This window comes from Uloborus diversus, chromosome 8 (assembly GCF_026930045.1).
Source record: "Uloborus diversus isolate 005 chromosome 8, Udiv.v.3.1, whole genome shotgun sequence".
Taxonomy (NCBI): domain Eukaryota; kingdom Metazoa; phylum Arthropoda; class Arachnida; order Araneae; family Uloboridae; genus Uloborus; species Uloborus diversus.
Window position 1 is genome coordinate 142,053,633 of NC_072738.1, and position 27,520 is coordinate 142,081,152.

The 27,520-nt window shown below is 35.8% G+C and overlaps 1 protein-coding gene across 1 annotated transcript in view; it reads left to right on the forward strand.

Annotated features, from left to right (window-relative positions):
* LOC129228134 (1-phosphatidylinositol 4,5-bisphosphate phosphodiesterase classes I and II-like) overlaps window positions 1-27,520 on the forward strand; it is a 478,401-nt gene that overhangs the window by 392,165 nt on the left and 58,716 nt on the right. The window contains 6 exon segments of the mRNA XM_054862781.1: window positions 6,655-6,801; window positions 7,574-7,731; window positions 12,194-12,273; window positions 16,127-16,211; window positions 21,360-21,444; window positions 23,954-24,168. Coding sequence (XP_054718756.1) covers window positions 6,655-6,801; window positions 7,574-7,731; window positions 12,194-12,273; window positions 16,127-16,211; window positions 21,360-21,444; window positions 23,954-24,168 — 770 coding nt within the window.

The following is a 27,520-nucleotide window of genomic DNA, read 5'->3' on the forward strand; positions in this document are numbered from 1 at the left end:
TGTCAATTGAGTTCCAATCTGATTGAAAATTGCATATACAGCTCAAATAAATTGCACAAAAAAAATTATCGCTCAAAAAAAAAAAAAAGACTGGACAAAAACAGATATCAGTGTATTTTGTTTCTGTAAATAATTTATCATTGGATTAGATTGTTGCATTGAATTAAAGAATCTGCTTTTAGCTTCCGGTAGTAGTTCCGAGTATTCTGCCGTGTGCAGGTAAAGGGCAATAACTGAAAATTTATCATTTTTTTTTTCCATCTATTGCACGTTATCTTTATTGTACAATCTCGCTTATTTCGTTTCCACTGAAAAGAAAGGCGCAAAAAAACGTCTAATTCCAACATTTTCCTATTTATTAGTATTCAATCCACCGCACATTTCTTAAAATACCTCGAAAACTCATTTCTGTAGATATTGCTGTTTACCTGCACACGGCATTATTGTTCTCCTAAAAACCTCTTTGCAAAGTATTGTATCATATTATTATAAAAACTGTAATCCAAATGCGAATAAGAAAAATACAGTATTCTTTGATAATGAATGGCTGTTGGCAATCGTTGCACTTAATCGGTAACATCTGCCACTTCTCTCCCATTCCCAAACACTCATCAGCAAGAGCTGCAAGCCCTTCACTTTGAGTTTCGTGGAGAAAGCTTGTTTTTCCGGAAAAGGAGGATGAGGCTGCATCGGGAAATTATTGCTGTCGATAAAAAGGAGAGATTCTCCGGGAATGCTCGCTTTATTATCGGGATAGGAAAATATCGTGTTCTTGTCTAGAATGAGATACTGTTTGATTGGAGCAGTTCAAGTCTGGGTCGTTTCATACATGTTATCAATCTCATCCACGAAGGATTGAGAACGGAATGAGTTTTGATATTCGAAGCCTTACATTTTTCTTTGTTTAACGTTTGCATTCATTTACTTTATCTATACATACAGTAGTACCTCTTTTAAGGAGCACTACTGAATAAGGAACACCTTTATTTAAGGGCCACTTTTTCTGGTCCTAGACAATTCACTGTAAAATTGATTCAGAAACGTTCCTGGAAAATAATGGGCAGCTGATGTGCCTAATTTCTTACAGTAAGATATCTTGGAAAAACCAGGAACGTTTTCCGCTTAAAATCAGCAACCTTTCTGAAATTAACCTTGAAACTTTCTGAAGAAGTGCGAAATCTTCCCTGTTAAAGCCAGTCATATCTCTAGAACCTTCTAGAAAAATTAAGTCGGTTTGGTGTAATTGATTAGAACCATAAAAATCAGAACGACCACAGCTATGCAAGGAGGAACCAAGCCTATCTCTTGCCTGCAATTCCCGCCATGCAAAGCTGTAGCTATCCATTGACTTTTTCGCTCTGATTGGGAGCTTAGTCAATCTGGACAAGCCATAAACAACCGTAGGCCGATACACTCAATAAACGCGCTCGTTCAATCTTTAAACTGGTTGCTAAAAATATTTTCCACAACTGTGAAAAGTCTGCCCGCGTGCAACTTGTAGCGATTCAGGAAACTTTTTTGTGAAGATACTTGTTTTTACGGAGAAATAGATGAAAACGTGTGAAATCCCGAGACGTTCCACGGAAATAACCAGTAACGTTTCGGAATTTTTTTACAGTGTTTGAATAGGAACATTCTTGTGTTTGCCTCTTATTAAGGGACACTCTATTTAAGGGACAGTCACAGATAAAAATTACAAAAAATAACATATAAATGTCTTAGAAATATCGAATTTGTTGGAATTCCAAGTTTCACTTTTTGTCCGAAAATTAACTGGTAAAAGTTTGTCTTGAAATTAACATGCAAATAGCCAAATATGTAGTCTAAAATTATTGCTGAGACCTACATTCATGCTTTTCTTTCATGGTCTGAATCCCAGCAGATAGTGTGCTTGCTGCCCATGACCAGCTTTACACCGAAAATTTGAAATGCGATCACAGTTTTTGCATTGTAAATTACATTAACATCAAGGAAATCCATGTAACACAAACTTTCCAACTTGTAATTGATGAAAATCAATTACAAACTTTGATGTTACGAAATTTGATAAATTTTTTTTTTAGTTCGAATTATTCTGAATTTTACATATTTAGTGTATATGAAACATTTTTAATACTTAATCTTAATTATTATTAGTTTATGTTTATTATGAAATTATACTTACTCGTTGTTAAGTACACAGGATGCATCAATTCATCTACCTCCGAGGAAGAGATACCTCAATTTAAGGGATAAGATGTCTGGTCCTCTTAGTCTCCTTTATTAAGAGGTTCTACTGTATATTTGTTTTGCTGGAAAGCATTTTTTCTCCATTTTTTTCCCTTTTTACTTCCTTTTACAAAAAAAGAATTATTGTATTCGCGAAAAAATTTTCACTCAAAAATTAAACTTAATTTCCATTTTGCTCACCCCCGAATGAATGTTGAGTTTTTTTTTTTTTTTTTCGACTCGAGCACACGTGGATAAGTGCCTAAGAACGTATAGACACGCGAAATAACCATTTTGACGATTCCCCCCCAAAAAAGCAACGTGTTTTCTCGTGACGTCTATATGTACGTATGTATGTGCGTATGTGCGTACGTCTGTATGTGCGTACGTGTGTATGTGCGTACGTGCGTATGTTCGTATGTGCGTATGCATGTCGCATAACTCAAGTCCTAGAAAGTTGAAATTTGGTACGTAGATTCCTAGTGGTGTCTAGTTGTGCACCTCCCCTTTTGATTGCATTCAGGTGTTTCTAAAGGGGTCTTTTGCCCTTTTTGGGGGGGAATCATTGTTAATTTCGATGTAAACTCAAGTGGTGTTATAATTTAGCGGACACTTGGCGATATATCGTTAGTCTTTTGGTCGCCAAGTTTTGTCGCCAGCTTGGCGACAAATTTGGCGGATTTTTTTTATTTTAAAATCCGATTTCAATTTTGCCACAGTTGGTGATTTTTATAAAGTAAACTATAGAATCACATTAAAATTGCCAGTAATGGGGAAATGACATTAAATTGGAATAAAAGGAAGTCATGTAATGCACACACCAGATCGTTTGAATCTCGAATGACAATAAATGACCAGAGAAGTTAGTGGACATCTTTTTTTAATTGGATTCATTAGGATGAGGAATTTTAGTGGACATCAGCTTGAGTTGCATTTTAGATCTGAAAGATAGAATGTAAAGTAGGCGTTCGTTGGCGATACATTGGATTTATCGCTGTTGGAAATTACCAATTTCAAGTTTCATGTTGGTGACATTTCTCAAACGTCAGACAGTAATATAGAAGCCACATATTTGGCAATTCCATTCAGTTTATTTTGTCAATTTAAGCTACTTTTAAATAAAACAATACATTAAACAGCATTGAAATTTCCATTAAAGTATAAGAGACTCTTTTCAAATACTCTTACTAATTTTTACTGTCGGGAGGAATAGAACACCTAAAATCGTAAAAATTGTCGAATAAATTTTCGAATCTAATTCTAAATGAGCGCATTAGTTCGGAAGTGTTAGATGATCAGGAACCAAGTCTCTCTGGTTAAATAGTTTGGGTTAAAAAATTAAATGGCGGCATCCGCGTTGTTAATTAAACTGTACAATGCATTCATGTATACACTGTTACAATAAAAGCGCTGCCACTAGGTTGATATTAATGAAAAGATGGCAACAATAAAGGCAGAAATGCGGTGGAAAATGAAACGTTCTATCCTTATTAATTAATTTCATGGTTCCCACTCTTATGCGCAGTAACACTTCTGCTTTTCGCACTTGGAGTTTTTTTTTTTTTAACACGTACATTAGGGTGGTTCAAAAATACATGTAAAAAATTTTTCTCCGAGATAACGGACACCCTCGAATATTTTTAGGCTTGTGGATACTGGAATTGTGTGCAATATACTGGAAGAATTTTAGCTTCCTATTTCAACTGAAAGAGGGCGCTCAATCCCCTCCCCTAAACTTCATAAGCATGGGGAGGGAGGTTAAAAAATTCATCGAACTGAAAAAACAATCCTACATATTAAAATATACCCTAGTAATATGTACTTGGAAATACATTGCAATAAAAAAAACTACTCGCAAAAAACAGCTGGGGAAATTAAATTCTTGTGGCATTTTTTCTGCTACGGCCAATGTTAAATTAAGGGGTCTTTGAGCACCTTCTTAAAATTTGAGTACGAAGCTAAAACTATTACAGCTTAACACTATTAGTTAGTCTAAAAAAAATAGGGGTTGTCCTGTACTCTAGCTGAAAAAAGTTTTGTTGAACCACCCTAGCAGACAGTCGTGCAATGGACGATGTTCCAAGTAGTTTCATTGATCTCTCCACCTTATTATTGGTGACGGTCCAATGAAAAGCGGCCATAGATCACGAAGTAATTTGCAAAGACTCTTCAGATCGTTTTAGTTCATTTTCTGAGCAGCTATATCTTTTTAGCCATAATAACATGAGAAAAAAAATCTATAACTCTAAAATCAAAAGAATGATCTCAACATCGCAAAAAAGAACATGTACACACTTTGCGCTGACGTAGGCTTTTTTTTTCTTTTTTTGCCAGCATATAGACATTCAGATACGCAAAAATCAACACTATCTATTCGCAGGGTCTACCGAGAAAGCGGTGGCCATACACGAAAGCCATTCCAAACGAACGGAAGACATAATGAACTGCGCACAATGTTGCCAACTTTTTTTGCAGAATGAAAAGTATAAAACGGATACTATATAAAACTTGCCAGCTGAGTGCAGCATTCCACATTTAAGTTTCTTTTGAAGTTGAATATACAAAAGGATCTGAAGTTGCGAAAAATTACACATGTGGTGGCTCAAAGTCACGCTAAATAACTGCATTAATCGCAGAAAAGGGAACAAAAAAAATAATAGAAAAACTTCTTTGTATTACCATTAAAATCGTTTCTTTTTTAGGAGGCAAGAAAATAGAATGATAATGTAAACCAAAAAAGCCTTTCATATAATATTCTTCAACAAAAGCAAAAACTTCGAGACTGTTTTGAAGGGTATATTAATCACTGAAACAGATTTGCGCTGAATACGTTTTCCTATGGAAATATTTTCTTCGAAAAGAGCCATTTTGTTCTCCGCTCGAGAACGTGAAATGCGACCAACATTATTAAAGCTAATTTCGTAATCAGATACCGTACGAAGCCAGCGCAGTTTAAATAATAACTCGCGACAGACGAGAATGTGTCTCTCTCGTCGTTTTAGAGAAGAAAAACGGTGCTTTCGAACCCCCCACAGGGGATGGCTCCTAGTTTTATGCCTTCAGCATTTTTTTCCCCCGAAGAGAAAGATATTAATGGTCTTGCACGAAAAGGCAGTTTTTGGAAAGACGAAAATAAATGGTAGTTATGAAGTTCGTGTCGCTTGAAGACTCGCTTATTGTTATGGACAATCTTTATGAGTGAAATTAAGGACGAAAATTACAATGTGAAGCCCCAGAGATCAAATTCATGAGTCATCAGAAGTACAACATCTACTGCTAAGACTAACATAAATACCACGGTAATATTTTCTAAGTCAGTAGATAGTTATTCGGGTATCTGTTGCGCGTTGGAAATGATTAAAAACATTGAACAATTCATTTGCACAGGGACTTATACTTACGCTTTCACTTCTAGTTAATAGCTCTTTTGAGTGTTTTGTGCTTGTTATACAAACTAGCATATAATTATATGGATGCCTTAAAAAAATTATATACAGGGCGTATCAGTACAGCGTTTACACATTTTCAGGGCAGCAGTGTACATCTAGCCGATGGGAAACCACATAGCAATGCATGATCCGAAACGCATTTCTGGCGCTTTAGTGACGACACAAATCACCAAAAAGACAAGACACGATTAAGGGAAGAAAACATGTTTATTATCCTTAAGACAGCAAAAATCTAAGAAAAAAGAACATTAAGAAGCCTATGGTCGTCATCAAAGTAGGTGTTCGAAATTACGACTCCGAACTTACCAGTCAAAAATTCACGAATCCGAATAAACCACATATCCTCACTTCGTGAGAGGCTAGGTCTTAAAATTCTCAAGCGATAACGACTATCCACTTACAGTGGTGCGCCAAGAAAAAAAATGGACGCAAGTGGGAATGCAATAGATCCATGGTGCCCAACCCTTTTCAACTTGAGAGCTGCACTCCATATCAAGAGGGATCTCGCGGGCCAGAATACATTCATTACCACATGCTTGTTCTACCGATTCAAAGTTTCTTTTTGTCTTTTAGAAACCTGTTTCTGACCATTTGGCTCCAAATTTGCCAAATTCGTACCACCGAATAAAGATCATAGGTTGCTTTGAAAGTTACCAGGAGATAGATTTCGCTTCGTAACATTGAGAACATAACGACGGGCCCACACGGATCAACCTTGTGGGTCGCATATAATCCTGGGGCCGTAGATTAGGCGCCACTGCACAAAGTCTACAAATGGCGAGAAGAAAAATACTTACTTTTTAAAATCAGCCCCCCCCCCCCACCACCACCACCACCATTCAATGGAAGTGGAACGTCTTGTATCTTCGAAAAGTTGAAAGAAGTGTACGATTTATGGAACTTATATATTGAACAAGAGGATGTAAATCTCTTTAATAACACTAAGATTTGGATAATACGCGAGATTTAACATTCTGATATTCCATGCTTGTTACAGGGCTGCTATCTGAAAATGGATTCCTGAGATACCTCATGGGTGAAGACAACCCAATTGTTTCATTGGAAAAGCTGGACATCAACCTCAACATGGAACAGCCACTCAGTCATTATTTCATCAATTCTTCTCACAACACCTATCTGAGTGGTAAGTCAACCTCTTTGATAGTTTCAGTCACTTTGTTGTTGCAAATAGCTAATATATACTTCGCTAGAAGACGACTAGCTACATTCGAGGCAAACGTAATTCCCACAACTAAACTGCTTGGCTACTTGATGATACCAGGCACTTGTTCCATTGGAAGTGGATCTCACGGCATTTTCTCATCGGTGCCACATTAATCGCAAAGCTCCAGGCCACGAATTTGCCGGACACTTGACAGCCGTACCTTGAGATCCAGCTTTGATGGAACGAATTTCTCACTCCAGAGGTACAACTTCAGATTAGTTAGGTAATTAAGGTTCAGGAATTGCGTTTTATTAGGTCAGAGTGATGTCAGAAAGTCAGAGCTTATCGTCCTCAAGTTCGTTACAATCGCGTGCCCATCTCCTGTTCTTGTGCTGTTCTTGCTCCTTATAACTTAAAAGTCCACACGTGCCATTTGGACGTGACTTTCAAACCACTCAGCATATGGATCTGATCTTAATTCTCATTGTAAAAGGCACGAAATTGTGAGTTTTAGTATTATGAGACGCCCTGTCAAGAGCACAGCCAATCAGAAGCAAAGGTATAACTATCGGAATCTTGCCCTATACAATACGGATTGGGATCAGATCCATGTAGAATTGGACCACATCAGGAAAAACGTCAACCAGAAACTCCCGGAATGAACCACGACCAGCAAGCCCTAAGAGCAGTTAATGACTTTCTGGTGACTTTTTAACTTCATTAGTTCTACATTTCCTTTTCGCTAATTTAGGACATCAGCTGACCGGGAAGTCTTCCGTTGAGATGTATAGGCAAACCTTGCTTACGGGGTGCAGATGCGTGGAGCTGGATTGTTGGAACGGTAGGAACTCGGATGAAGAACCCATCATTACGCATGGATACACCGTCGTATCGGATATATTGCTAAAAGTAAGATCTTTCTTCGCCCTTCTGCATGTCATAGAGCAAATTAATTTAAAATTGGCAGCTGTGATCAAATCACATATTTGGTCAATAGCCCGGTCAAAATAGACATTCGAGTTCGGAAAAATTACCATAAAGCTGAAAATTGGTACAGACCTTAAGAACATCATTATAAGTGAAATGTCAAAAGTCCTCATCGATCCGAGTGGAGCTAAAAATTTTATGCAAGGTCAAAGGTCAATTTTTTTTTTTTTTTTTTTTTAAATTGAAAACATTCATACAGTGCTGAAAATTGGTACAGACTTTAAATGCATCATTGTGAATGATATATGAAAAATTCCCATCGATTCCACTTGAACTAAAAATTTTATGGAAGGTCAAAGGTCAAAATAAACAAGAAAAACTTAAAAAATCGGAAAAATTCACATAGAGCTGAAAATTGACAGAGACACAAAATACACAATTATAAATGAAATATAAAAAATCCCCATCGATCCCACTTAATATAAACATTTTATGCACGGTCAAAGGTCAAAAAAATGCTTTTTTTTTTTTTGCAATTATTTCAAAACATAACTGTTATTATAAAAAGCGCATATTAATTTGTAAATTATACAATATGTTGAAAAGACGTTTTTATATGAAGTTCAACTCTTTCTGGTCCAAATTATGTGAAAATGGTGAAACAAGTGCAACATTATCCCTTATTTAACGAATATAAGATGCCTCTCAGTACCTATTATCCCTAATCATATTCTTCAGGTGCAGCAGCAACAATTTCTCTAGCCTTTGCATACAAAGGTTGATCAAAAGTATTAAGTAATGCTTTGTATTCTCCAAAGCACAAAGTAAAGTAGTGTATATAATATTGTAGTCATTTGCAGGTTGGTGAATAAATGGTAAGAACAAAATTCTAGACATTGAAAAATCCATATTATTCTTTGTTAAACCTTCAATATAACCGTTCCAACCTGATAGCGATAAATTATTCCAGTTCCTATACAACCATAACAAATCTATTTTCCGGAGTAAGAAAGAAGTTGTATCACTTTCATAAGCAAAATTCTGAGCAGTTATTTTACTATATCCTACTACATCATTATCGTGGTACTCTTGTGTTGGCACATGAGCTTTTTTTGCAAAATCTTTCGCTGAAATAATTTGTTTCATTCGCGATAAAGGATCTTCTGCTAAAACTGAACTTCTAGGAGTAATAATTTGGATTATGCCCATTATGTGTAGAGTGTTATGGCCATCTAAAGTGTGTACGTTAATACCAGCATTGTCTGCTGCGTATTGAATAAATGTCCCGGTTTCTGGTGGTAAAATATGTGACTGATGGTTAAACACTGTAGCCGCCTCATACGCCATAGTATCATTATACGAAGCACTTAAACCAAAAGACGAGAAAATTTGTATCAAACGTTTAGATCCAAATCGTCGATGAAAAAAAACTGAGAGACCCAATTGTAATATCGAGATGAAAGATCTAGGACGAACAGCAGCCATAATACAGTGGCTGACACTAGTACATATTAATTTCAAATGTTCCAATTTAGATCGTTTTTTTTAAAGATAATTTCCTCCAAAAAATAAGTCAATGACTCCGGAATGTCACTATTAATATTTTCAAACATTTGACATGGCGGGGGATTATTGTTAGTGTCGCACACGACAGATTGAATATCTTCTTGAATAATTTCTGCCGCAGTCTTAAGTACCCTAAATCTTTCCTCTTTTGCTGTTTTTTTTTTTTTTTAATTTTATTTTCGTACCAAGCTTTGTTCAGTATATCGTGCTGAGTGTAAACAAATCATTGCTAAACTTCCACGTTTCTCGGTTATAATCATTCTATTGCCATACCTTAACTTTAATCTGTTTTTGATTGTTTTATCATCTGGGATTTCAGTTTTAAAAATATTTTTTAGTTCTTACAGTGAAAACCGACAATCATCATTATTTTCAATGTAATCAAATATTTCTGTCATCGCCATAGTAACAGCGGGATTTTCAGGACGACCTGCTTTAAGACCTACAGAACGCTTTAGAAATGAAGTGTAGCAATTAGAATGGTACTCCGCTTCAGCAGCAACTAAATCGTATTCATATTGTATGCGTGCAATAACAATTTTTGCTACGTCATCTGAACGATTATGTGCAATCTTTAGAATATTATCTTTAAAGGAAAGAGTAGCAACTTGACAAATTCTACGCCGTATATTCTGCTGTTTTTTCTTTTCAGTCTCTTCATTTGCTTCATCATAACAAAATAAGCAACAGTTTTTAAAACAAAATGTTGTCTCACCTGATAGGACTCTAGTACGAGGTGGACTACTCAGAGATGTACTGGCCTCTGTCTCTTGTTGTCTTTTAGCTGCCGCAATGCCCACTTTCGGGTGTACATTTTGCGACACTACATGAACTGATCCACCGACTGTTTGTCTTTCAAGTATTCAACAAACCCATCGTTCCTTGCACTACTTGAATCAATTATAGATTTTAGTCAGCGTTCAACAGTAACAATTTCACCGTCAGTCAAAGATTTATTGCAAATGAAGCAATCTTGCGGCATCTTTGAAGAATTATTTGTGAAGGGTATGTATTCATATCAAAAATAGTATCAATAAACCCGACTTTACACAACAAAGAATTACTCCCTGTTAATAGGAGCACTTGTGCGACTGACTTTGCTCATACAAAGGAATCTAAGCGCATCCACTCTCCCCTGAATGTAATTTGATCTTTTCAATTTGAAGGGGGGTGAATCGTAAGAGGGGATAGGCATAGCGGTCAAGTGTAGTTTCGCGAGGTCACTCGAAAGAAAGAAAAGGAGCTTCAGTACTATTTCCAAGTTTCAAAAACTGCGATACCTTATGAATGTTATCATTTATTGGGGGGAGGGGGCACAAATATTGGGCTTTTTTAACACCTAGGGCAGATCCAGTTTCTGGTTTCGGAAGTACTCGTTATCAGAAAGGGATCAAAGTAATTTTAGGGCACAAATAGGGGGTTTAAGGTCAACGAAATATGTCATCAAAATGCAGCTTTAATTTTGTCGCTTACGGGGGGGGGGAGGGCTGGGGGGTAAGACCACCAAGGCACAGCCTCTAAATCTCCGCTCGTATGTACATAAATGCATAGTTTTCAAACTTTGTATCCTCTATTTTAAGACACTTACCGTTTAAGAGATATTTGTGAAAAATTGATTTTCTGAGCTTCGACCTTGAATAAAACATTTAGCTCCACTGGGATTCGTAGGGAACGTTTGAAATTTCATTTATAATGATGTCTCTAATTATTTCTATGGTAATTTCATAGTCAAAGTACAATATTTGGACAAAAATTGGGATTTTAGGGTGAATTTTTTGAGTCCTTGAACTGCAGTTTTAGACTTGATTTTATCGCTTTAGGGAGAGGGCGGTATGGACCCCCTTGACCCATCCACTGAATACCCTCCCGTTTGTGCACAATTATCTATTAATTATTTATTAATTATCTATTAATTTTCAATCTTTGTATCCCCTACTTTTTACAATAACACTTACCGTTTAAGAGATAGTTGCGAAAAATCGGTTTTTGACCTTTGACCTTGAATAAAATTTTTAGCTCCACCGGGATCGATGGGGACTTCTGACACTTCACTTTAGTGTTGTCCTTAACTATATTTGTGTTAATTTCATAGTCAAAGTACCAAAATAAGAGTACAAATAAGGGGTCTAAGGTTTTTTTTTTTTTTTTTTTTTTTCAATATATCTCCAATGCCATTTTAAACCTATATTTAGTAGCTTTAGGGTGGAAGGTATGACCCCATGACCCATCCTTGGAATCCCCACTTGTTTGTACACAATTGCATACCTTTCAAACTTTGTAACCTCCATTTTTTCGCTAAAAAATATCGTTTAACAGATATATATGAAAAATTGATTTTTTGACCTTTGACCTTGCATAAAATTTTTAGCTCCACTCGGATCGATGAGGACTTTTGACATTTCATGTATAATGATGTTCTTAAGGTCTGTACCAATTTTCAGCTTTATGGGAATTTTTCCGAACTTTCGCTTTTTTTTTTTTTTGGTCTATTTTGACCGGGCTACAAACCATACATTAAATGAACTTGTCCTCATTGCATTCATAATTCTCTTCCCTACGCAGAAAAATTTTAAATTTTATTCTTCATTTCATTTTATTTCATGAAGAACTGAAACTATATCCCAAATTCAGGAAAAGATCCACCTTTTTTGTATGCATTTTCTTGTGACATTAAATCACTATTTTTGTTCAGCAACTTAATCATATTTTGACGTTAAATTAATATAACCTATTGACATTGAATAGTACCGGTTAAATTTTACAAAAATATTTTTTGGAGGGTCTGATTATGTTAGTAGATTTTTCAAACTTGCATAACCTTTCGTGGTAGACTAATGTCGGAAAATTTCAGTTAATTTCTGTTTTCGTTGTTATTTAGGAAGTTCTTGAAGCGATAGCTGATTGTGCTTTTAAGACATCAGATTATCCCGTGATTCTGAGTTTTGAAAACCACTGCTCGTAAGTTTGTTCTTTCATTTATTTTCTTTATTTGTTGGATAAAAGAGTTTTATGCCAATATGTCCACTAAAAAATGTATTCTGGTATATGACTGTTTTGAAGTTCGGTTAAATACATTTTTATTCTCTCTTTTTCAAAATTGATTTTCTTTCGATATATAATACTTTCTTTAATTATCATCCGAACATAATCATAGTTTCAAAAAACCTGAAACCCATAACATGGAAGTGAATTACCAACTTCGTAGCAGTGCATTAACGTTTCCAACCTCAAATGATATTAATTGTTGACTTCCTTCCTTCCATAATGACATTTAATTCCGGTGGAACATATGACAGTTTTGATTATCTCTACAATTAATGTTTCGTTTCACTTCGCACCTAGAATTTCAAGAAAATTAAAAACTGGTGGGAGTAGAAGAGGAGGGGAGCGATATGTGTTTAACCAAAATTAGATTGCTAAGTTAAGCCAGAAATGCTAGCTATAATTAGTTTAATGTAAACTTACGTTAATGAGCTTTTTTTTTTCTTTTATTCTTGAAACTGAATACGTTTTGATAACGTATCAATGCTACAGTAATTTCAAAAGACAGTTATTAATAATTAGCTTGATTGTAAAAATAACGCCTAGTTAAATGAAAGAAAAGGTAAATGTAAAAATATTTTTACAAGCATTTAAATATTGTGGGTTTTTTTTTTTTTTTTTTTTTTTTGAGCAATCACTGATTGCTAATTGTTTCTCATTTGACTGTCCTTGATGTTGTGGTTCCTTTTTTCAACTTGGACCAGGTTCCACCCGCCCTGTGCAGGTGCGGCTCCTCCGGTCCTGAGCACTGTCCCCCGGAATCCGCCTTCTCCAGGTCGGTGGCATCCATGTCCTACACACGCATGCTTATACACACACATACACGCTTATACACATACACCCTCACACACCATACACCCACACGCGCGCCTTTACACACATACAAACACGCCAACGTATGTACGTTGGCGTGCATACGTTGACACACAGGTAAGTCTACGCACACACACAAGCCTACACATACACATACACAACTATACACACGTAATTGCCTGGGAGAAGGAGCGGACTTGGGGGGGGGGGGACAGGAGCCGTTTCTAGAAACAATAACTCCAACTCGTGATTGCGAAAAACATAATTTGAATTCAAAATTTCAGAATTCAAATTAGTTATCTTTTCTTTTTTTGTAACTGTAAAAAAAAAAAAAAAAAAGATATGGTTTCGTAATTTTACAAAATGAAACTGCAAAAAATATACATGATAGCTTCTTCTATTATAATGCGCAGCGAAGGAAGAAAAAAAAAGAAACCTTCACAATGCTTCTGACACCATTCTTGCACATGCTTTTGTAAAATAACCCCCGAATCCAAATATGAGTACCGTTTTCGTCCATCATCCTCCCCCCTCCTTGGAATGGTGTCCTTCATTTATTTTTATTTATTTATTTATTTATTTATTTATTTTCAGTTTTCGACATTTTCACTGCCATTTTTGTTATTTGGAGGAGAAGGTAGCATTACATCAATCATTAACGTTTCTCTATAGCGCCAGAGAGGTAAAAAGTTCAAAAGAATAAATTATTACCATTTCTAGCAAGTTGGGAGACTCATTATGGTATTTCCTCTAAGATGTTAAAAAAATCATAAAGAAACGCTCTATTTTTTTAGGGGCTTGTTTTACAACTTGTTTTTCGATGCAAAACCAGAGTATTGCACTCGCTCCAATGATCCTCACGCTCGAAAATAATTTCACGTTGTGAAAAAACTTTTAAAAATATTGGAAATATCGAATGTTGCACACATGCCGTATTTTAGATCATCAGTGAGTAAACTTTTCGTATTATTTATATTTATTTAAGATGCCCCCACAAATTTAATTAAGATTTTAAAAAATGATATTAAGCATGCTTATAATATGGCATTAATTTATATTTATAATTCTGGCCATACACTATGGTGGTTAAAAAAAATCGATATTTTGATTTCGGAATTGCGTTATCTCTCAAAAGTTGTAGTTTGATAAACCAAATTGGGGAGGAAAAATATTTCTGAATCAACAATTGAGTTTGAAAAAATATGTTAAGAATTAAATTTAAAATAAAAAAAATATTTTTAATTTTCGTAGTGCAACAATCATTAATTATCAGTATATTGCGTAGTTTGAATATAAAAAAATATTTTATAGCTTTTACACAACATCTTTAGTCGCGCATACGTGAATTTCAAACGTTAGGCGATTTTTCCCCAATTCAAACCGTATGCGTGAATTAAAGATGCTATGCAAAAGCTATAAAGCATTTTTTTAGGTTCAAACTACGCTATATACGGATAATTTATGGTTATTGCACTGTACTTATTAGAAAAAAAATTATTTTGAAAAATTCAATATTTAGCATACTTTTTCAAACTTTCAGCCTCGTGCGCGAACTGAAGATGTCAATTCAAAATTATTTTATATTTATCTTCAATTGAGGATGTCAAACTACAACTTTTGAGAGGTTACGCGATTCCGAAGTTTAAAAAAAAAAATCCTTTTTTTTTTTCGAACCACCGCCCGCATGGTGTAGATGTATTAAAAAGTGATAAACATAAAAATTGCAAATTTTAAATTAAACCAATGCAGTTAACAATGTGATGATTGTAAGCAGAGGTATCGATAAAATTCACTGCTCAAAAACACTTGGCAAATCCATATTTTAATCGATACCCTTCATAAAGGTGCTCCCAGGCTCAGTTTAGACGGAGGTAAAAGCAACAGCATAAAAAAACATACCTTGATTAATTATAATTCTTACTTCTTCCTTCCTATGAGAGAAAGAGCTGCGAAAATTATTCTCCATTCAAATAAATTCGATTACAGTGAAACATTTTCACGCTACTGAATCGTTAAAATCCATTAATGGCTTCTCCATTTCGAGATCCATTTAAATTCCATTAACTTCTAGATGCAAAAATTTTACTTATTTGCTTATGTACGGATGTTACTTGAAGACTTTTTATAAAATATGCCTTTAGATTTTCCTCTCCAGCAAAACAGTTAACAGCTAGAGCGAAGAATTGTTATTACAGTTATTCTCTTTCAAATAACACTGTTTTCTAAGGAAGATGTATGTGCGATTGTGATCTTTATTGGAGTGAATACTGCAATAAAGATCGCCTGTTTGATGATCTTTTGATAGTTAAAATTGTAACCCAAACTCATGCTGATTAACCCTAAACTGCAGTAGATTTCATATTTTGCATCTCAATACCGGCTTCGATCTCACCCGTCTGTCAAACATTCTTCATTAACTAGAAAATGGCCGAACATTTGAACGAAGTAATTGCCTGATTGATGATATTTTGATAGTTGAAATTTTAACCCTAACTTCAGCGGATTAACCCTGAACTACAATAGATAGCGTTCATTATTGACCGCTTTTTCGTTTCTTCATTCTCCTGAAATGAGTCTTACCAGTAAAACAGTGAACTTACCGGATCCAGTTCAGCCCTGTCAAAATAAAGCATTTCCCTGCATGTCAAACATTACCAAAACATATACTCAAGATATCATGCCGTGGCGCGAGTTTCATTGTTGATGACCACAGGAGCGTTACTCGATCATCGGCCATTATATATATGAGGACATGAGTTATCACGTGCGAGACAAAATGTCCGTTTTGCTTGGAATGACTCCAAAGCAATTTTTGCAGATTGTTTTTTTTTTTTTTTTCAGTGAATATGTTTCGGTATAAAGAACGAAAAAATCTTTGCTGCCAATCTTACGTGCATAATTCGGGCTCAATATTTATTTCTTTTTGCTAACACGAAATTACTCTTTGTACTTTCAGGACAAAGCAGCAAGCAAAAATGGCCATGTACTGCAGAAAAATATTTGGAGACATGATTATCACCGAGCCTTTCGGAACGCATCAAGTAATCAGTTTGGATTTTTTTATGAAGCATTAATGGCATTCCCAAAAGAGCTATAATTCACGTAATAGCTGTATTTCTTTCATGTTTGAAAACAAATTCTTCAGGTTAATATGCACCAAATCCTTTTTTCGAAGAACATCTCTGCCCATCGTTCCACTGAAACCGTGGCTGTAATCCGATTTTATCATCAGAAACTGAATCATTCATGACCAATTGAAAAAGTATTATGATCATATTTGACGTTTTAAGCCATCTGACAGTAAAATTTTATTGCAATTTCTAGAGTTTTATTTACCAAAAAAGCAGCATTCAATTTTTAGAGGATTTTTTTTTTAAATCAAACAATCTTAAATTTAATCAAAAATAAAAGCCAATGGATGAAAATTAAATTTTGTTATCTTATTGTTTAAAGAAAGTAACTAAATTCAACAAACAGAGATTATGTTTTAGAAACTATAAAGAGAAGACGTTAAATTTACTATAATCAAATTACTCCGCAAGCCCATAGCTTATATTTTTCAATAAATTTGTGAAAGGTTTAAATGTATCTAATGAAACATCATTATGAAAGTTTTCTTGTGTGTGTTGAAGGTTCCTTTTTTCCCTCTTCTCCCCTCACATTCGAACGGTGTAGGCAGTAGCCCCTTCTATTAGAACGGCCTGTATTTGACGGCTGGTGGACATATTAATGTACAGGATGACCGTAAAAACTCTATAGGTCACTCTAATAAATAAAATAGCAAGTTTGAGTTCTGATTGCATAAAAGGTCATAGACATTGTATACATATGTTTCTCAGTCAGTTTCCGGTTTCGTTTATCGAGAAAAAACTAACAACTGATCATGGCCCCACTAGATGGCGCTGACGCTTAACCGACGTTGACGATTTCTGGATTTTCTGTATTAAACCGATGCAACTATGACGCGCTCATGCATCCACCAATCAACATCAACGTTTCAAAGTTTGTTTATTTTTTATTGGACGTCGCCCATTTTAACCGCAAGAGGCGCTGATAGGAATCCCTGCATCCACCAATCAATGACAACGTAATGGAAATATGGGCCCCTGCAGCGCCCTCTTTGTTACCATGAGTTTCAGCGATTGTCACGGTCTATAAGAATTAAGTGGGATCATGAACTGATGAAATTAGGAAGTCTGCATCGAAACACCTAAAGCAAAGGGGTGTGAGTGCCAAATTCAGAAATTTGGAGATAGCTAATGCAAATGGGAGAAGAAACTCTCCTCTGTTGGGGGGCAAAATATATCAGTAGTAGGCAGGTTTCAGTAGGCATGTGTCTACTGACTACATGTCAGTAGGCATTAGTGTAGTCCGTAGGCAGGTGATCTAAGTCAAGCTGTACAGAGAAAAATCAATGAAAGCAGACCTCCTTTTGACCTTTGCACTCGTTTCACTAAAAACTAAAACAAATTCAGTCACATTTTTTTTCCCTCTCTCTATCCCAATGCGTTACTGCATGCTTTACTTCCATGAATGATGAATTTAGTTTTTCGAATTAATTTAAAAGTTAATACCATTTGAACAACTTCTACTATGTCCTTCTGGGAGACTTTTGAATATATGTTACGGATGTACTTTTCACTGGCACGGAAAGGGTGGGGGGGGGGAGTGATATGGGCGATTTCCCCTCCCTTGACAGACTCATCACTGGTAATTTTTCGATACTGAAGCTCAAAAAAGACAATTCTAGACGATCTTTGACAATGTTAATGTCAAGAATGAAGGTTTGGAGTTCTCTCCCGGAACTGTTTTGAAATTGAAATCCAAAACATTTGTCATCAACAATCAGTGGCGGCGCTAGGCGTCGGCGACGTCGGCAACTGCCGACGGCCTCGCGCACATAGGGCCTCGCAAAATTCTCAGAAGTAAATTCTGAAGTTTTAAGATATTTCCATGCTTTTGATTGAAGCTCTTATTAAATACAACAAACGCAAAAGTAATCAGAATAGGGTATGCAGGGGAGACTGCACAGAGCCCAGCCTTAGCAAATGTTTGGCCCAATTCTGTTGGGGCATGAGTTAAAAATATTCAATGGCAACAGCTTATTGATCAGCTAACTCTCCCCCTTCTTTTTGCTCTTCTTTTCAGTTCTTTTCTTTTTTCTCTTGTTTCCTAAGTTCATCTAAAAGTAAGAAAATATTAAAAATGCTGCTCCTCCGAACTCCCCCCCCCCCCCTCCACACACACACACACACACACACACACACACACCGAGAGCATTATGGAGCAACTGAAATTTTATTTCCAGGTCTTAAATTTCGCGATATTTCCAGCTTAAAGCCCCCAAATACTCAACAACATCGAAAATCGTTTAAAATTGCGGTTTTTTTTAGCTTGAATTTCAAAAATTACCAAGCCTAATATTACCAAAAATTGGTCCTACAATCGCATTTTTAAGGCTTGAATTTCAGAAAATATTCGGGCAATGGTCCCCATATCGCCTTTCTTTTATATCATAAGCAATTAAGCTTTTTAAACTACATTGACAAAAAGTTTAAATGGAATGGCTCCTGAATATAAAATATTGCTGAAGTTTTTAGTACCATAATTTTCAAAATTTTTCGAGGGAAAAGCTCCCTTCCTTCCCGTAAAATCTTCAAAGTTTGTCTAAAATTCTGTTTTTGAAACTTCAATTTCGAGAATTTGTAGGAGATTGATTTTGACCTTTATTTATTTATTTATTTTTTTTAAGAATCGATCTGGGGCAATCTCTGACCCTAAAGTCAATAAATATGGCCTATAATTGCGTTTTTAAGGCTTCAATTTCTAGAAATTTCCACCAAGACCCCTATACCTTTTTTCCCTTAACATCAGCAAAGAAAGAATAAAATGGCATTTTTAAACTATAAATTTCAATTTTTTTCCGGTGGAGAACCCTCGGACCCCCCTTTCTATCAGGTAATTTTTTCTCCGTCAATGTCCCCCCCCCACTAAAAAAACCTTTTTGACTGCGCTACTAATCACAAAATATTTTTGTCCTAGCAATTAAGTGAATTGGGAACCCTAAGTGCCAATAGTTAGTACAACGAGCTGATGTGTGCATCACATGACTTCCTTTTACGCCAATTTAATGATTATAGCGCCTTGGAGTAAGCAGGGAACACTGAATATTTTCACCCCTAATTTCTTGCGAACCGAAGCAAAAAAAAAAGTTTCACACAAATTTATTTTCTTATTATTGGCATTTTAAATGTGATTCAGTGGTTAACTCTTTAAATATCATCAACACTGGCCGAATTAAAACCAGATTTAAGAACTAAAAAAATAAAAAAAAATCGCCAAATTGTTCGCCAAGTTGGCGACAAAACTTGGCGGACAAAAGCTTGGTGATATATTGCCAAGTGTTTGCCAAATTATAATGCCACTTGAGTTAGCATTGAAATTAACAATGATTTCCTCTCCAAAAGGCGTAAAAGATCCCCTTAGGAACATCCGAATGCAATCAAAAGAGAAGGTGCACAACTAGACCCCACTAGGAGTCTACGTATCAAATTTCAACTTTCTAGGACACACCGTTTTTGAGTTATGCGAGATACATACACACATACATACGTACATGCGGACGTCACGAGAAAATTCGTTGTAATTAACTCGGGGGTCGTCAAAATGGATATTTCAGGTGTCTGTACGTTCCTAGGCATATATCCACGTGTGGTCGGATCGAAAAAAAAAAAAAAAAAAGAACTCGGCATTCATTCGGGGGTGAGCAAAATGGAAATTAAGGCTGATTTTGGGGGGGGGGGGATTTTTCGCGAATACAATACTTCCTTTTTTGTAAAAGGAAGTAAAAATCAATTTCATGAATTCAATTATTTGTCTGAGAATATTTTATGATTAAAAGGGCCTCGCAAGACTGCATCGCCGACGTCTACTTTTGCTCTCCCGCCGCCACTGTCAACAATATTGCATAACGTTTTGCTCATCAAATACCTTTTTGCTCATCAAGCAACCACCTCACTTAGAAAAGCTTCCCGCCAAACAAGATAAACAATTTAAAGGATTTATCCATATTTCTGATTAGTTGAAGGTGGGAGGAGGTTCTAACGGAAGTAGGTGTGAAGAAAGAGGAGAACGGGGTGGATGATAGTTTGGCAGATACTTGGCGGGCAAACTAGATATTATGACTTTTTAAGGCTGACAGTTTTTGGGTTTAGGATGAAGGCTTTCTTTTAAGAGTTAAAGGTTTTCTTTGCGAGGAAATTTTTACAACAGGGTTGTTTTTGCTAAGATATTTTTCTTCACTTCTTTGTAAATAGCATCTCCAGTACTTCCGAACTTCATCTTAGCATTAAATACGATGATTTTGCATGTGATAATTTTCCTGTTTCTTTTGAAGAATAAACGCATGCATGTATTTTTTAAGGTAGGCAAACGACCTAATTTTCAAAAAAATACCGATTTTGAGACGTATAGAGAGCCCCAGTGCTCTTCTAAATACGCAATTGTTTTTTAAATCGATGAATTTCTGAGAAAACTAGAAGAAATTTACTAAAATCAAATGCACTGCTAGTGACCGAAATTTAATTTTTCTTTCTTGGTTTTCTCATAACCACGTTTTTAAAGTTTTTATTTACACCAACAACTCTAGCGAAAAAAATACTCACTCTAAAGATTTGAAACTTTGCAAAATTAGCAATTAAACATATAACTGTGATATAAACCTCGAAAAGTTAATGCATGTGCGATATGTAGTTTTGAAATAATGATTAATAAACTGAGGGGGAAAACGCACGCTTTTCGGGGGTGTTTTTCACATATTTAACCATAAAACCTGTTTTTAATTAGTTATTTTCAAATTGGAGGGTCATATCACTCTCCTGTATCTAACGAAGAGGTAGACACAAAAAGTTTAGAGAATTATGAAAAAGTGAATACACTGGAAGCGTTAAGAAAATTGAAGTTTTTTGCTAAAAATATGGCTTTTTTTAAATTAAAAAAAACATTTCAGCAAATAAGTAGTCAAGATGTGTATTTATGTTATATTTAATAATCGTATGAAGTTTTAGAGAGGTGCAATGAATAATGAAGAAAAAAATATTTAGGGTGTTCGCCTACCTAAATAGTATACATTCTCAAAGTTTTGCTATCTTATTTGAGAGGGCAATTTTCCATACTTTTCACTCTTTCAGCTAAATCCAGGTCAACTGCTGCCATCCCCGACGCAACTGACGAGGAAAATCATTATAAAAAATAAAAAGAAGCACTTTCCAAGAGGTAAGCTGTTTCTTTACTTTGATCTCTTCTTGAAGCACTTCGAATGCTTGCATATACCCTTTTTAACTGCATTAGATTTCTATAGTTGGGTCAAACTTAACCTGGCATCAATCTAAAGGCTTCGCATCCTCTGATCTCAACATTACGGCACTTTCAGGTTAAGTTTGCCCTAACTATAGCGAGTTTTTCGGAAACAGCAATTCTTCTAGCTATTTCAATGTTTTGTTTCAATAGAACAATATATTTTGCATTAGATTAATTGTAAGAGTTTTTCCTCTTTAATAGAGGATTACAAGTCAAAATCATCCCGAAGAGACGTAACGCAATTTAGTTACGATAACATTTTTTTTTCTAACTGTAAGGCACCATGTTCCAATAAATCATAACTAGTATTTGGTTTAAACCGGAATATTTTAAGTTTCAGCATATTTGTTTTTCAATTAAAAAGGCAACAAAATGTTCCTAATTATAAAAGTACTAACCAAAAAAATCAAAAGTAGAATTTCAAACTTGTGTATTTGACATAATATTAAACTAATTAAGGAGACGATTTCTTAACAAGCAACATAATTTAACCAGACAGAAATTACAATACACAGACATCTTAATATTGATTCTAATGCGGTCAAAATCGGAACTTTCTTAAAAAAGTTATGAACTAGTTTCAATAGTTTCGCTGTTGCTTAAATTGCTTTTGCCCCCCATTTCATGACTTCATTCTCTTGCAATGCAAAACTTAAAAAAATAACACACTTGTAAAGACCAATCAATGTAAGAGGTAGATTCCTTCTGAAATAGAATAAAACTATCAGAAGCGGGACATTATCTTATAATATTGTTCTAAGCTCGCAATTTTTCTTGTCCGCTATCAACCGTTCCACTTATGTACGTAGTTTCTGTAGAAGTTAACGAAAACCATCGAAATCGTAATTGAAGCACCCCAACGCCCCTATTCACCAGGTGATTAGACCCTTAGTCAAACAGCCAGATCTTCGGTAGGAACCTTCTTCAATCAAAAATAGTCTTTAATATGCAGTTCAAGTGTCTGATCCAAACTTAGAGCAGGTATTAGTACATGGAGGGAGCTAGTCCAATCATTGGCTGAGCAAAAGCTTGGACAAAGAGCTCAAGTCACTTGATTCCACAACGACGAATGGTTCACACGTTTTGCGTGAAACTAACGAAGGAAACGTGATTTCTTCCACTGCTTTTCTTCAAAATCTATTTCGTGATTTGGAGTCTTTCCTTCACGAATGAAAGTCTTCACTCCCTCCATTCTATCTCTTCTCAATAGATCTAAATCCCTAGATCGTAGTTTAAGTAGCGACACGTCCGCCATCTTGGAGCTAAATGCCGCTTTCTTCCCACATCTGCTATAATGAAGTAGTCTGTTCTGCTTCTTGTTTGTGGTGCTTCTTGATTGTCAATTAACATCGAGTTAATAAGAAACTACAATCAAGAAGCAAAACACGCTACTTCACCATAGCAGACATGAGAAGAAAGCATCGTTTAGCCCCAAGATGGCAGATGTGTCACTACTTATTCTACGATTCAGGGATTTAGTTTGACCTAGTGTCAAATAATCTGCTGAATATAGGCTTATACTTGAACAAATTCGACCTCTTTTTTCGCTCCTACGAAATTAGGAAAATTTAAAAACTTCTGCTTTCACTTCCGGCGTGAACATTAAAACTACTTGCAGGGTTTCGTTGCCAACTGCTCCGCATCTTGCAGAGTTGCTCCGCAAAAATAGCGAAACTCCGCAGCTACGCAAAAAAAGTTGTCTTGCTCCGCATTTCCCGGCCGAGGGTTTTCAAGCATGACATAGTGTTTAAAGCTGTTTTTATTTTTATCCTAGTGCTTAAAATGATTATCAAAGCTCAAAAACAATTTTAGACACGTGGTTTTAGTTTTTCTTTATTGAATTTTATGCAAAATACCTAACTGCTGCGCAAAATTTCAAAATGCTCCTCAAAATCACCGCAGATGCTCCGCAAATTGTTTCCCCAAGGTTGGCAACTCTGGGCTTGCAACCCGTGGTTCATCCAGAATGTTTCAGGCAGACATTTTGCACGACATGTCTGGCTTCTTCAGAGCGCTAATGAATTCGTATAGGTCTGCTCTAATGAATCTTGATCTCAATCCTAATTGTATGGGACTCCTATCTCAGCTTTGATGTTATGATCGGCATGTTTTCATCAGTCTTGAGAGGACTTCTAGTTGGCTTATTCTTTTTGGTCTTGAGAGGATCATGACTTACAAACCTCGAATGAAGTTATATTTAAATCAGGAACATATTTTATCAGACTTAACTTCATCATTAGTCAAAATTAGCTTCAAGTCGATGGATTAGTGTTTCCATAATGTGAAACAATAGGACATGAAAGGGTCCAATAAGTTTAATTATTTATATTTCGCAGTTGAAGTTAAGGGTTTTTGATAAATTATTTCAGTTAGCTTTCAGTACATTTTTCATGGGCTGCATTCTCATGATTTTTTTTTCCATTAGCTCCAGACCGCGCTTCAAAAGGTTCGACCTCTCGAGACGACTCGAGTCAACCAATGACTCCCGAGCGCACAAAGACGTCGTCTGTGAGCAGCCCCCTGTCCGGGGATGAAAACGACCCGGGTGGGGGTGCAGACGATAAGATTGACGCTGTAGACGAATCTGACACCGACCTCGGTTCGGACGAAGAGGAGCCCGAGCCACTAGAAGATACAGAGGTAAGACAATTAGCAAAATGTGTGCAGCTCTAAAGTTGAGGCAGTGAGAAGCAAAGGGGTGTAAGTGAGAAAATTAAAAATTTGGGGATAACCAGTACAAATGAGAGGTGGACCTCTCCTTTGTTTTAGGGCAAGAGATAGTACACTGTAAAAAATTCCGAAATGTTACTGGGTATTTCCGTGTTACGTTTCGGGAATTTAATGGTTTTTATCCACTTCCTGGAAAAATCAAGTACCATTGTCAAAAAGTTTCCTGAATTGCTACAAGTTGCACGAATGAATACTTTTTACTGTTATGAAAAATATTTTTAGCTCCCAGTTTAAATATTAACTGAGCGTATTTATAAAGTGAGTCGTCTTCAGGAAAATCACGGCTCGCCCATGCTAAATAAGTTCCCAAAGGGAGCAAATAAGCATGGACTACGTTGAAATTACCGTTACTTGTTTGCAATTCTGGCTTAGCTTTGGCTATGCTTGCAATAATGCTCTTGGAACTCCCTTGATAAATCGGGAAGATGCCGAGCAATTATATTATTCTTTCTTAAGTTTACTAAGTTATTTAATTTTTCAGAGACACGACTGGCTTTTAACGGGGCGATTTCTGAATTTTTCAGGAAGATTCCAGGATAGTGTCAGGAAGGTTACTGAATTTTAGCGGAAAACGTACCTGGACTTTGCAAGATATGTTACTGGAAGAAAATGGGCACATCAGCTGCCTATTATTTTCCAGGAACGTTTCTGAATCGTTTTTACAGTGTACTAGTATCCTAAGTAGATGCTGCTGTATAACATGATTTAGATTTTGTTTTTAATGAAGGCCTACCTAGGATCTGAACTTTAAACGCGATTTACTCGAAATTTTCAACAGTCCACTTACATCCCTTTGCTTCTCACTGCCTCAGTTGTGCAACGGAGAAATGGCGGAAGAACTGGAAGTGGAAACAGAACACTTCATATTGTTGTAGTTAGGATCAGTGAAGCAGCGCGAGTAGTTAAAACTTTACCGCTTGCGCGTTCTTGCTATTCCTACACATTACAAAATGAAGCACACATTTTTTTTGCCTACGAATATTGCTTACAAACGTTGCTATTACCTATTGTAACGATTCATAACGTACCATTGCTTTCTTTGAATGGAATATAAAGGAATGTATTTTCTTTCAAGTGATTTGAAATTATTTTTTGTTCGGGAATGTGAAAAAAAAATCGAGAAACAATTCCCAAGAAATGTTATGATTAAAAATAATGAAATATTTTTCACTCTCTATTTTGACCGCATTTATTTTTCTTTCTCAATTTGGAGAATTCGTCAATCAATGATAGGCTACTTCTATTTGCGGATATTGTTTCGCTATTAGAGATCGCCACAAGTTTTCTATACATTTAGCTGATGATCGGATTTCAGGACTATACAGGGCTAACATAAAATAATATCCCGGTTCTAAAAATGTATCTTTATACATAAAGGGCTACTTCTGTCCGGATGTCCGGGGTAAACTTCAAAACTACTGGACGGATTTTACTTATTTTTTCCACATAGATTGCTACATTATCAGGTAATAACTTACGCTATAATTTATTGCTAAAAAACTTAGTTTAAAAACGTCGTGATCGAAAACAGTAAATGTCATGTAATTTCCACATCAAATGATTAAAGATTAAACCCATTGTTTCGAAAATTCGTTGCCTTACAACAGCAATATTAAAAGTAATCATAACGAAAATTTTGAATCAAGGCTTCTCCGGAGCAAACATGAGTCTAAAGTCATTTAACATTTGGAAACTCCTTTTTTGCACACATAGGGAAACATAGAAGAGAGCTATTTTTTTCCTTTTTCTTTGTGCGTGTGAGTGTACTATTTAATTAAATAAAGCGCACGGGTTTTTTTTTTTTTTAGTGATCTTTGGTTTTGTTAAATATATTTTGGAAATGCTTCAAATTTTTATATGTTACAATTTGCGCTTTCGTTTCTAAATGAATAGTCGTTCGTTCTTTAGACTTATTGCTGTTTTACTTTTATGGGTAAGGAAGAAGCTCAATTTTTAATCACGTCAAAGCGGTGTGTTTTAAAATCCTCCAGTTAAAACAGAAAACAAAAGAAATTAGCGATTGTTTCTCACTATTATTACTGACCCAGGCAACGCCGGGTATTTTTGCTAGTATTTCATAAACTATTACACTTACCATTATAAATTGTACTTAAAAATAAACTGTCAAAGTTTTTTTTAACGTACGTAACTACTTAAACGTGCACGTTCCGCACTAGAGCAGCCAAAATTTCCTTCCGGAAGGGTTTTTGTGGCCACAACTGTCCTTAAACGTGTATTAACTACTGAATTAGGATTGGAAACAATGTTAAAACTCAAACCTTTAAGAGTTGTTGTTAACCCCAAACTCTTCAACTTCTCTGGGCCACTGACGTTCCGAAAAAGTGGATTGGCCGTGCAGGTGATTATGATGATTTTTACGCCTAATGCGTTGGCCAGCCAGATCCCCAAACTTAACCCCATGTCATATGTTTTTCAATGAGATTTCATCAAAAACAGAGTTTATACACCAACAATTACCTACAACATTGCAGGAAATGAAAGGTCGTATATGTGTATCAGTACGAAAAATTGACAATGAAACACTCCACACTGTAAAAACGGTTCAGAAACGTTCCTGGAATATAATGGACAGCTGATGTGCCCAATTTCTGCCAGTAACATCTCTTGCAAAAAAGAAGGAACGTTTTCCGCTAAAATTCGGAAACCGTCCAGAAATTATCCTGGAAGCCTCCTGAAAAAAATTCAGAAATCTTCTCGTTTAAAGCCAGTCAGGCTTAAGAGTAAACTTAGGAGGTAAAACACAATAGCTTGGCACCTTCCTCCGTTTCCAGGAAAGCTCCAAAAGCAGTATTACAAACATGGCCAGAGCTAAGACAGAATTGCTAGTAAGTATCAAGAGCTTGACTCGTCCGTAATTCTTGCAAAACTGAGTAGCCCTTAGAATGATTTGAACCCTTTGGACGCTTTAGTGGACTGGACAGGCCGTTGTCGAGCAGAAACCAAAACACTTCATAAATACGCTCAGTTAATCTTTAAACTGGGAGCTAAAAATATTTTTCCCAACAGTGAGAAATCTGCATTTATGCGACTTATAGCAATTCAGGAAAAATTTTATGACAATGATACTTGATTTTTACAGGAAGTGGATTAAACCATTGAAATCCCGAAACGTTGAAAATACTCAGTAACGTTTCGGATTTTTTTTTTTTTTTTTACAGTGCAAAATGTACGTCATAGATGTGTGTCACGTAATAAAAGGCGCCCACATTGAACATTTGTGGGCGAAAAAAAACTTGGACAG